Source organism: Caenorhabditis briggsae (assembly GCF_000004555.2).
Source record: "Caenorhabditis briggsae complete genome, chrI, whole genome shotgun sequence".
NCBI classification, from domain to species: domain Eukaryota; kingdom Metazoa; phylum Nematoda; class Chromadorea; order Rhabditida; family Rhabditidae; genus Caenorhabditis; species Caenorhabditis briggsae.
The window spans coordinates 5,354,761-5,366,706 of NC_013489.2; the positions used below are offsets into that span (position 1 = coordinate 5,354,761).

At 40.8% G+C, this 11,946-nt stretch overlaps 4 protein-coding genes across 4 annotated transcripts; 1 reads left to right on the forward strand and 3 right to left on the reverse strand.

The window, feature by feature from the left end:
• Positions 1–1,449: 1,449 nt before the first annotated feature.
• Positions 1,450–3,493, forward strand: Cbr-mom-5 (the record flags this gene model as incomplete). Its single annotated transcript, XM_002639217.1, has 7 exons — positions 1,450–1,928; positions 1,982–2,346; positions 2,391–2,529; positions 2,576–2,817; positions 2,914–3,034; positions 3,083–3,301; positions 3,346–3,493. 7 exons carry the CDS (start codon positions 1,450–1,452, stop codon positions 3,491–3,493), a joined length of 1,713 nt encoding a protein of 570 aa, XP_002639263.1.
• Positions 3,494–4,272: 779 nt separating this feature from the next.
• Cbr-tsp-7 lies at positions 4,273–6,196 on the reverse strand (the record flags this gene model as incomplete). Its single annotated transcript, XM_002639216.1, has 7 exons — positions 4,273–4,406; positions 4,517–4,661; positions 5,279–5,341; positions 5,387–5,464; positions 5,789–5,921; positions 6,007–6,089; positions 6,134–6,196. The coding sequence occupies 7 exons, from the start codon at positions 6,194–6,196 to the stop codon at positions 4,273–4,275; spliced, it is 699 nt and encodes a 232-aa protein (XP_002639262.1).
• Positions 6,197–6,756: 560 nt separating this feature from the next.
• CBG03822 lies at positions 6,757–8,234 on the reverse strand (the record flags this gene model as incomplete). Its single annotated transcript, XM_002639215.1, has 5 exons — positions 6,757–6,801; positions 6,860–7,321; positions 7,390–7,506; positions 7,556–8,005; positions 8,052–8,234. 5 exons carry the CDS (start codon positions 8,232–8,234, stop codon positions 6,757–6,759), a joined length of 1,257 nt encoding a protein of 418 aa, XP_002639261.1.
• A 443-nt stretch (positions 8,235–8,677) lies between these two features.
• On the reverse strand, positions 8,678–11,555 carry Cbr-eif-3.C (the record flags this gene model as incomplete). Its single annotated transcript, XM_002639214.1, has 5 exons — positions 8,678–9,038; positions 9,084–10,201; positions 10,252–11,125; positions 11,172–11,405; positions 11,458–11,555. The coding sequence occupies 5 exons, from the start codon at positions 11,553–11,555 to the stop codon at positions 8,678–8,680; spliced, it is 2,685 nt and encodes an 894-aa protein (XP_002639260.1).
• Between the last annotated feature and the right edge of the window lie 391 nt (positions 11,556–11,946).

Sequence of the window (11,946 nt, forward strand, 5' to 3'; positions counted from 1 at the left end):
TAGTTATTTTTATTGTTGGGCATTTTTAGGAGATATGACCTAAAAAAAGACAAGCTGAGTCGTTCTCCATTCGTGTTCGCTATTAACGACCAATCATTTCTGCTCCCACCTCGGAACATCTCCATCTTCCAATCGCATTATCACCACTTTCCTGAATCTCTTCTTCCTGCACACACTCTCTCTCCCTCTTCGCCCATTCTTCATTTCCTTTATCAATCACAAATCACACGTTTCTTCATTCTCTCATGATCACAAGCTCCCAGTTGCGCTCACTTCATCAGTACTTTTTCATCGAAACGAGCGCCTATAGTGGTCCATTTGATTTGATTCCGGAACTGAATTTGACACCCATCTCTGGCATGAGGCAGAGAGGAAGACACACAGATCTTCAATATGTTGCGAAACTTGCTCCAAAAAGAACAAAAGCTTATTCAGAATATAGTGGAATGTTTGGTATAAAATGCCTTTTTTGTCCTATTTCAAACAGAACGCTCAGTTTCCAGAGTTCTTATTTTTGTAATGCCTCTCTTTCGATTGTTCCCCGTTGCTACATTTCAACTTGTTAGGTCATGGCTCTTATCGGTTCTACAAATCGATCGTATTTTCTTCATGATTCTAATCTGTCCCCTCTGTTTCCTCTTCTTTTCAGAAGGAATACCGAGAATGTTTTGAAAATAATCATGATTTGAAAAATAGGCAAGCTTCTTCTCTATCTTGTCTCTTTCTCTTTTCTGTTCTATTGCGTGTTCCTCCCCCATTTGACACTTAGTAGGACAGCAGGTGGCCCTTCCAGTTTGAACTCTGTTTCGTTTTCTGTGTTGATCTTTTCATTAGACCAATCTTTAGTAATTACAATCCAACGATGTCGTAATTATTATCCCGAGAGCTTTGAGAATTACGCAACGGCAGAAAAGAGATTAAAGACACGGTGTACAGTAAGCCTATAGTGTTCATTCTTCCGTTCGATAATCCTACTTGTCCTCTTAATTCAAGGTTTTCCCACTATGATTTCATGAATCATTAAACCGTAGCTATTCTCAACATTCACTATGTTCCCTCAGTTTGTTTTTTGAATGGTTTTCATCACTCCGTCATTTGAATTATGGATGTTTGGAATGGAATTCGGAAATTTCGGAATCAAACAATTTTAGAATACAGTATGTCAAAGGCGCACACAAAACGTTTGCTTGCGGGTCTCGAAATTATTTTCCATAATTTTCTAGCGTTCTGAAAATCTGTTTGTCAATCGTTCACCAATTTGTCGCGCTTCTCTGATTCTACTTTTAAAAACCCGAAATTTTGAGAATCGGAGTTTTCGACAGTCCGAAGATCCCTGATTTGAATTTTTACTTTCTACTTCTGATTTTTTCTTTCTTCAAAAATTCTCGCATGTTTCAGATAAATCACAACCTGTGCTATGAACTAACCATCGAACCCAATTAAATCACAATGTATCGACCTCTGTTTATATTTTTCACAATTTTTCTTGGATGTTCTTCATCTGATCAAAGACTATCGTCCACATCGATTTCATCGATGAGCGGATTGTCGAGCCCACGAAAATGCGAGCTAATCTCAATCCCGATGTGCAAGAACCTTGATTATAACCAAACAGTTTTTCCCAATCTCCTCGGACATACAACTCAGTCCGAAGCCAATCCTGCCATTTCACAGTTCAATCCACTAATCAAAGTGAAATGTTCTGAAGATATTCGTCTGTTCCTGTGTACCGTATACGCTCCAGTCTGTACAGTTCTAGAGAAACCCATTCAGCCATGTCGGGAATTGTGCTTATCAGCGAAGAACGGTTGCGAGTCACTGATGAAAAAGTTTGGTTTCCAATGGCCCGATCAGCTAGACTGTAACAAATTTCCTGTTAGTGATTTGTGTGTTGGAAAGAATTCTAGTGAATCGAGTAGTTCTAAGAAGTAAGTGTTTCTTTTTTCAATGAAATCTATAGGATTTATAGTCCAAATTACAGGAGCAGCAGTGACGTCACATTCGGTGTCTCCACAATTGCTAATGAAGTGGTTCTATCTCCAAAAATATGCCCACATGTCATGCATACCACCAGTGGTTCTCACTTTTCACTCCCTCTTTTGAGTGGACGTCTTCCTGATTGTTCGTTGACGTGTGAAGCGGATAATCAGGTACCGATGATGTTCGACGGACGCGTGAGACGTATTCTTCGAATTTGGACTGCAGCCTGGTCTGTTGCCTGTTTCGTCTGCTCACTTTTCACACTTGTCACCTTCCTCGTGGATTTGTCTCGATTCGCCTATCCAGTTCGACCAATTCTTTATTTGGCTTTTTGTTATCTCGCGATTTCGCTAGTTTACATGATTGGTGAGTGGAGTACGGCAATTATTTGTTATAATGGGAAATTTTAGGTGTCGTTGGTGAAGACGGATTTGCCTGTGGAACTTATGGATCAACACCGAAAATCCTAGTTACCCAAGGAGGAGAAAACGTTGGATGCAGTGCTCTGGCCGTAGTCCACTACTTCTTTTTCATGGCCAGTTGTGCATGGTAACCCTTTTATAAAATTCATATTCCATTATTTTTGTTATTTCAGGTGGCTGGTTCTCTGCCTTGCCTGGTTCTTGGCTGCAAATTTGAAATGGGGCGCAGAATCGATTGCAGCACTATCTCCATATTTCCATGCCATGTGCTGGGGAATTCCTGCAGTCTTGTCGGTCACTGTTCTCGTCACAAACTCTGTCGATGGAGATGTTTTTACTGGAATCTGTTCTGTTGGAAATCTCAATCCCTCAGCTCTCGTTTACTTCTTCTTCACCCCGATTGTTGTTTCGTTGGGTAGGTTCATGTGGAAAAAATACTACTGATGCATAGGGGGGAACAAATCGAATTGGGGGAATTGGGTTTTTCTCCGAAAAAACGTTCTATTTGCAGCACTCGGAGCAGTCCTACTAATCTGTGGAATTTGGTCGATGATTCGAATTCGAAGTTATATAAAACTGCAGCGCGCAGACGTCGAAAGAAATATCAGCAAGTTGGAAAAGTTGATGTTGAGGTAAATATCTCGAAGTTGAGGAACAGAAAATCAAAACCCAGTTTTTAGAATCGGGGCTTTTGCTATCATGTATTCTCTTCCAACTGCCATGAATGCTTCTATTATGTGGTATCAGGCAGTGCACATGCCAGCTTGGCTAGAAGGATGGCTTCATCATCGATGCGTTAGACTTCAAGATCGAGAAGACTTTGGATTCACATTTACCATTGATGAGTGTCCAGGAGATCCGAAAGTTGCAGCACCAGAAATTATTATTTTCCTTTTGAAGTGAGTTTCAGTAAAATTGACATCCAATATGTATTGTATTCTAGATACGTATCCCAATTGGTTGTTGGAATTACTTGTGCAATCTGGGTCGTTTCCTCGAAAACACTATCCAGCTATCACAAAGCTTATCTAGCTCTGTCATCAAGGTCCCCTCCGGTTCCGAATCATCCAGATCAGGTCAATTTGCGGTGATAAAAAGAAAAACTACATTTTATCTTGTAATACTATCTTTGACTCCCTCTTTTCTTTCTCCCAACCCAAAAAAAAACTTCACCCGCTTCTCCTCCTCACACTCCAGTCTTTGTGACTTTTCTGTCTCCCCCCATCTTTTGCTCCTCGGTGCCCATCGTCGTCCCCTTTCTACCACCGAATCATTCCCCAGAGCATGATCCATCTTCGTGTCTTATCTCTCATCGTCTACCATGTTCTCTCGGCCCGCTTCCTGATTTGAGTTGCGACGCGAGCACATTTCTGAAAAGCACAGCTCCAAAAAAGATGCGCTCACCATATAACACAAAACGAAAAATAAGAAGAGACTCTTGGAAAACGAAGAGATTGGGAAAAATGATATTTTTGTGTAGTAGTAGCGAAACGAAAATGTTCCCCGAGAAGCAAAGAGAAGGAAAAGTTACTGGCATTTCAAGTCCAGGTTACTGTAGATCAGTTCTTATTATTCATCTCGTCGCTGCCATTTTTATGTATCTCTTTTTTACTCACGTTCTGTTCTGTTGTCAAAAGCTCCAGCACAAGGTACACACACTTTTCCACTTTGAGCTCTCCAACCAGGGTAAACCCAATTTTCATCCCAGTCCTTTTTTTCTGAACTTTGAATATGATTCAATTACCGAATTTTACTTATATTCAAAGTCTGTATTTCCATTTTCATTGTAAAAAAATAAATTATGAATTATTATTATTATTTGTTGTATGCAGGAAAGGGAAGAACTAGGCAGAGAAATGAATTGAAATAGCTAGTAATAAAAATCATGAAAATCCTTGAGAATTGATTTTGAAAGACAACAAGCGAAACAGACTCCAACCAGTTGAATGGCGGCCAACACTGCGCAGATCCCACCAACCATCGCTCCATTTTTGAGTGTCCATTCTGAAATTCGAAGAATTCAATTTTGAATTCCCACCTAATCATGCCCTATTGACAAAGTGCAACAGAGCACACTTTGATCTCTTCTTCTTTCAAAAAAAAAAACGACTAACGTTCAACACTGTGAATGCATCCGGCTTCGAACAGTGGAGCATTCTCCCGTACGCATCCCTCCATTTCTTCGACGCAACACGAGTCGGGAATTGATGTGAAAGTGAGCCAATCTGATGAATTCGTCACTCCACAGCATTCAAATAACTGAAAAAGTTTATTGGATGAAAATGGGAATTTTCAAAATACTCAAAAATTTTCAATTTGCACAGAAAACTTGAGTTGAAATGAATTGCGCGAACATTTGACCTGATTCTCAAGCAACTTCAGAACAAAGTAATACAAAATGAAAATACACTTGGTTCCAAGGCAACATTTGAAATTTTCAGATTTCTTCTGGTCTAAAAGTTATCTGGGCGCGATTTTTGACCCACTGTTTTGGACCCAAGTGAAAATATTATTTCGGTACAAACAAAACCGGAGCCGTGGCCGAAGATTTCACACCGACAACTACCGTAACCAGAATTTTTTAAAAACTTTTCGAGGAGAAACAACTCGACTAAAAGCAGCGAAAACCATTGAAATAAAGTTCAAAATAAACATATTTTAGGTTACGGTAGTTGTTGTTGTGGGACCTTCGGCCAAGCTTCGACTTTTTTGCAATGCTTAAGAATGATAGTCTTAGGAAAAATAGAATACTTTTCTGAATTATAGGATCGAATCAACTTTAAAGATAAGAGGAAAAGAACTAAATTCTCTAAAACGTCGAATGAATGGAGCTCAATTAAACGGAACAAAAAGATATCAAAATATTTACGACTCACCTGATGTGTTTTATCCCAGGCACTTTCGACACCTCGACTCTCGTGATATCGTACCATGCCCGTCTGAAATTGGACTCCAAAAATGAAATAATTAAATAGAACTCTTACCTGAAGTTGATTGGAAATACCCAGTCGGAAACTGTCGTGCAGTGCATATCCAATAATAACAGCAGCAATTTCACAGGTCTAAAATCGAAACAGATGTTTATACAGTTTACCTCTAATATAAGGCTACCAAAACCGCAAGCTTTGAGCTAAATGGCTTTTATTAGAGGAAATACGGTAATTGTCTGATGTAGTACTGTCGCCCCTTGCCCAGATGTTATTGTATAGACTGTATTGTGCTTCAAAATGCTCGATTTAAACTAATCTCACTAGAGTTCGTTTTGATTGAGATCCGACATTCAACAATACACGATCTTATAGTTAGTTGGGACCAAAGGAAACCACATTTGAATAATCAAAGAAGGAAATTGATTGGCTAAAGACAATAAATCGGATCAAACTCACAATAAGAAGCGCGAGAAGAACTGCAAACGATACAGTAAGGCAGTAGTTCTCTCGAATCGCTCCACAACATCCAAGAAAGCCGAGAAGTGTGCAAAGAGATCCAATCACCAGAAGTATGATCGGTGTGGCTAACCTGAATCGATGTTTCTTCTATATTAGTAATTTGAATTCCTAACTTTGATTGAAACAAAGAAGTTCTAAATTATAAAATTGCTCACCTTTCATCACCTAATATATCTAACACATTATCAAACTTTAGCTGTAAAATCGATCCGACAATGATAAGTGACAGTCCGCCAACCTGAATTTAGAAGTCAGTTTTCCTCATTTCAAAAACTACCGTACCCATAATACTAAATTCGCTAGAAACAATAGATATTTGACGATGGTGACGCCTCCTTCGACCATGACTTTCTTATCACGATGTCATCGAAGAAATCGGAACTTTTGGCGGGACGACGGAGAAATAGAAGAAGACGTCAGATGGTGGGAAAGGAAACAACGAATGAGGAGAAAGAAGCACAAGAAGAGGCGACAACACAATTGAGTCGGCGACGGGAAGGGGCGGATGCTCCGAACTCCGCCCATTTCGTGAGCGAAGAGCAGTTGATTCTTCTCCCTTTCGCAGCGTCGTGGCGCTTCTTCATGTCTCTCTTAAGTCGTCGCCGAAGCGAGCTTTAGGGAATATAAGGAATATTCTGAAGATAGGGAGAAGAGAGTGAAGAGCTTTGGTAATGTGGATGGACCCCCCTCTGGAGGGCGCACGCGGCGATAAAATCGGGACGAAGTTGCTGCTCAAATTCATCACAAAAAAATTCAAGACAACACAAGAAATATGGGGAAGCAGAGAAAAGAGCGAAATGGAAACAAGCAGAAACACTTTTAAAGAAAAAAACAAGGATACTTTTTGGGTCAACAAGAACAACAAGAAACAGGTATTTATTATAGGGCGAAGAGAATGGAATTGACTAGACTGGGCGAGCTTTGATCTGGCCGATACGTCCTTTGGCGAGCTGGAAGAAATCAAAATGAGGACATATTCTAATTATATCAAAATAATATTGTTCTCACCTTTCTCTTCTCCTCAGCAAACATCGTTTTATTAGCCTTCTTCTCAATTCGTCTCTGTTTCCTAGCCTCCTTCACTGCCTTTTTTCTCAAGTTTCTCTGTTCCGGAGTTTCCCCTTTTGGTCGGAATGTTGAAACGGTTGAGAAGACGCTCTCTTTATCATCTGCATCGTCGTCATCCTCCATATCCTCATCCTCTTCCTCGTCTTCATTCTCTTCCGCAATCTCCATTTCCTCCACGGCTTTATCGAAACGCTTCAAAGCTTTTCTAGACAATCCACGCTGTTCTTTAATCAATGTTGGATGGTTGTAGATATTTGTGTATTGTGTTGCAAATGACTCGCAATCCCACTTCATCTTCTTATTAGTTCCCTCATCCACTTCCACAATTTCGTACTCTTCTTTGTCTTTGATGACTCCTTCCTCAATGAGGCGCAACCGTTCACGAACATAGTGTTTGGCGAGCTGCAAAATGAGAACACTTTCAATTATGTTTCACTAGAAAACTGAATCTTTATGAATAGATATAGTACCTCTTCATCATACTCAGCATTCGAAGGTCCTTTGTCATTGACGAGTTTGTGAAGACGTCCCGCGTTTGGCTCGAGTGCTCCTCCTACCTCATAGTCGTCTCCATCAAGCTCTCCAATCTAATAAAAAATGAACATTTTCTCTAGAATAGCTTGTGAATTGATATACCTGTTCAGTGTTGTATTCTCTATCCATGAGCTCTTCGAAGGCGTCATCGATAACTCTTTGCTCAGCTCTAGTTGGTTTGATTTCTCCGACCGCTTCCTCACCGAACAACTCCTCGTCATTATAATCGTCGTACATCTGACCATCACCATCCTCTTCTTCTTCCTCTTCTTCATCCGAGTCGACATCTCGTCTCACATCACGGAACAGCATGGTTCGCTCGTCTAGAACTCCTCCAGCTAGTGAGATGAAATTATCCTCGAGTTCTCCTCCGCTTCTATCATCGGTTCCATCTTCTAAAGCATTGGCAACATCTTCGTCGAAAAATTCTGGTTTTTTCATGACTCCCGTAAGTCCAAAAAGTGGAGGAGCCGGAGGGAAGCCAGATGGGCATGATGATGATTTGATCGTTGTTTTCTCCACTTCTTCATGAACATTTTCAAGCTTCATTGGCTGAAAACTTTATATATGTATTAGAACTGGCTGGACAATCAATAACCTCATTGATAGCCCTCATGTGCTGCAAGTAATCATAATCGTCGTCATAGTAGACTCCATACTTCTGTTGTTCTTCCAAATGCTCCTGCGTTGGTTTGAAACGTTCACTCTTTTCTCTGTTATCCGGCACCAACCGAAATCTTTGACTGGCTTTCTTATCGATGAATGCCTTCTTCTTACCCATTTTATATCGCTTGCCGAACAAATTTTCCAGTAACCTTCTGAAAATTAAGATATGCAACTGATTTGTGTTAGTTCATAAGAAATAAAGGATTGGATTGACACCGAATGATAGATAAAAAATAAATTGATCGGATAGAATATTTCATTAGAAAAAAGAGGCCCAACAAAAATAATTAAGAAATTAGGAAACGAAATAGTTTTAGAAAAAATTAACTCAAACACTAAAAACCGGAAACAAATTTAGGAACCTTCGGAATGAAGGTGTTTATAAAAAAGTGCTTTTATAGGGATGGGGCAGGAAAAAAGAGAAAATGAAATTATCAAATCAACAGACAGAAAACAAGTAGTGGCGCCTGCAAACAACTTTAAAAGGTCATTTGCAGGCGCCATGAAAGGCTTATTAGGGGGTTCCATTTACGGGTGAGACGATTCAGAAATGAAAATTTAGAAAGCGCGTGGCTTCTGAGGATGACGACGCTGTTGACCACCTTGTGATCCCCAGTTTCCTCGCTTTCCGTCTGGTCCTCCGGGTCCTCCTCGTCGTTCTCCTTGGAATCCACCAGATCCCTTCTGCTTGTCTCCTTGCCGCTCGTTCCGGCCTGGAAACCAAGATCCAGGACCTTGGTATCCACCACGGCCGGTGCGTGGCTCAAGAATCTGTTCATTGTTTTCAGCAAGGGTTTGAAGCTTATCAGACAAATTGAGAGCAAGCATCTGGAGACGAGATGGTTCGACTCGGTGCATGATGAGACAGTCGGTTGGCTCATCAAGAGTAGCGGAGAGCTCCTCTTGTATGATCATTTTACTGAAAAAAAATTACTTGAGATGAGAAGAGTATTGAAAAAATTACCTGATGATGCTGTGAACGTCCTTCTTGGAGAGGTCGAACAAAGAAGCAAGCTTCTTGAGAGAAACGGTCGAATAGACAGTGGAATAAGTTAGAAGGTAGGTGCGGAGAGACTCTTCTTGAATACGTCTTACAACCATATCCTTCACTTGATCCGCATTGTGGAAAAGATTCCAAACCTTCTGGTTCATTTTTTCATTCACAATATAATCCTTGCACTTTTTCCAGTCTCCATTGAGCATTGCTTTGGATGCAGCAACAACATGCTCGCGGGTGTTCTCAGGTGGTCCTGTCAACGAGGCTTTCTCGCTTTGCTTCAGCTGGTAGTGGAAGCTGCGACTAAGCATACGGCGGCGCATTTCGAATTCACAACTGGCCATGTGTGGGATCTCGAGAAGCATGGAACAGATCAAATATACGCATTCCATAAGCTCGACGTTGATGTGCATATGATATGGGACTTGTCGAGAACGGTCGATCTTCTCCTGTTCGGCTGTTTTTTCGTGTGGCCGAGTTCCAACAGCTTGAGCGAGCAGTTCTTTGGCACGCTGTGTATTTTGGATTTCAGATAAACCTTGATGAGCCTCTCGAATGAATCCATGACGGAAAGCGCAAAGACCAAGTTGACAGATGGTTCTGTTGTAGAGAATTTGAGTGTCGACATCAGAGTGATCGACGATTGCTTGCATGTGACTCATCAGAAGAAGATCTCTGGCACGATGCCATTTATCATGAACGGCGAGGAAGTATACGTGACAGAGCATAGCACGCTGTCTCAAACGTTTCTCGTCATCCAAAGTGTAGATCTTGTTGCACAAGTAATCCATGGTCTTGGCAACTTCTCCAACATTTTGGTCTTGATATTTGTAATAGGTGTGCTCGATTCTCATCATGTAAACTTTGCAGACTTCGTGTTTGTCGAAAATTCCAAGATGGTTGCGAAGTTCAACGTAATTCTCAGCTTTTTCGATCAGTTGACACATGTCTTTCTCGGCCTTCAGTTTTTCAATGTAGTCATTTGAATGACAGTCTGCATTCTGAAGAATTTTAGCCAACTCTCCATCCAATCTCTGAACGGCGATGAGAATACTTCCTTGAATACGGTATTCTTCGTTTTCATCCTGTAAAATAATATATTCAATGAGTTTTCATTGATGGTTATGATGTTTACCTTCAGATTCTCATCTTCTTCAGCATACGTTACCGATAGCTTCACACGGTCAGTTGTGATAAGAAGATCAAGAAGAGTGTTAACGGTTCTCAGAGTATTCATGAAAGTTTCGTACTCCATATAGTCGCTGATCTTAGCATTCAATTCGAAGAGAGCAGAGATGATGCAGAAGCTGATCTTGACGCTGATACCAAGACCAAGTTGCTTTTCTTCGGCAACTTCAAGAAGTTTTTGAAGATTGGCCACATGCTGGTTGCGATCAGTTGTTCTTTTTCCACGAGCTGACATAACTTCATTCAGTTTTTTGATCATGACATCATGGGTGACTTCTTCATTAGGATCAAAGTGAACAACCGACTTTTCGCGGCTCACAGGAGTCCAATCATCATCATCTTCTTCAACAACTTCCTTGACCTTGATCACTCTTTTCCTCTTATCTTTCTTGTCGTCCTTGCTCTCCTCTCGGAATTCTTTCTTCAAGAAGTAACGGCGAAGCTGCTCCATTTTGGTGACGTTTTCTTCATCATCAGATGAGTTGGTATCTGGTTCAGAAGACCAATTGAAAGAATCATCATCGTCACTGTCACTTTCACTTTCACTGTCCGCAGCTCTCTCGGCTTGTCTTCCTGGCGACGCCTCAGGGACCTCCTCGAAGTCATCCTCATCATTCTCGTCTTCAGGAGTTTCATAACCATCTTCGTCAGGATTAGCCCGGTAATCACTAACCAAATCGGTCAGGCCGTGATCCTTGATATACTTCTTCAGCTTCTGGCGAAGAGGTGAGAGAGCTTTGGTGTTGTTCTTTGAAAGTGCTGCTTTAGCTTCTTTGTCTTCCCAGAGCTTATTCACGTAGTCCTCGATTTCAACCAAAAATCTGAAAAAAAACACTACATAGGCATAAAGTGAGTTTCGCCACATGCCTGATGTAAAAGCGTGGATTTGTTACATTCTGGCGTTGGAAGATCGTCTTTGACTTGTCATAGGCTTTTGCAAGAGTATCGAACCCTGTTAAGAGCTTGTTCAGATCCTTGTTGCTCTTAGCATCTCGGTTTTGTTTAATGAGACTCTTGAGCTCATCAAACTTCTTGTCTTTTTGAGCGCGTACCACACGTTTCTCATCTTCTTCAGGACCAGCCATGAAGTCGAGATCATCGCTGAAGAAATTCGAAATTAGCTCCGAAACAAGTAAGGAAGGCGGAAACTCACCGGAACTTTGCGCTTTTGTTAGCTTTTAGCTCTTCAACCTCATCTTCACTTGAATCGGTGTCAGAATCGGAGGCTCCTCTACGATAGAAACGAGACATTTCTGAAAAAAAACAATGTCAATTCCCAAAAGAAGAGAACTTAGAGGAAGTGAAGTGAAATATGATGGAAAATTGTGGAGATAATAGTTGTTCGATTAATTTGATTACGAAATCTCAAAAAGCGATTAATAGCAATTTGGGTTGGACGAACAGCAGAAAATATAAAAAATGTCCCCAGTTGAACAGTAGAATAATCGTTGTGAGACCGTTGGCGCACTTCTCGTTATCGGCAAGCGTGCCAGTAAGACCATGACGCATCTCTGTGTTTTCGGCGGAAGTTCAAATGTGAAATTCCGAGATTTTTATGAATCAGAATGTTGAAATTGGTGAAAATTAGGTATATCGTCGCTGTTTTATTGTAAGCAATCAAGATATAGTGTTATTAAAGTTT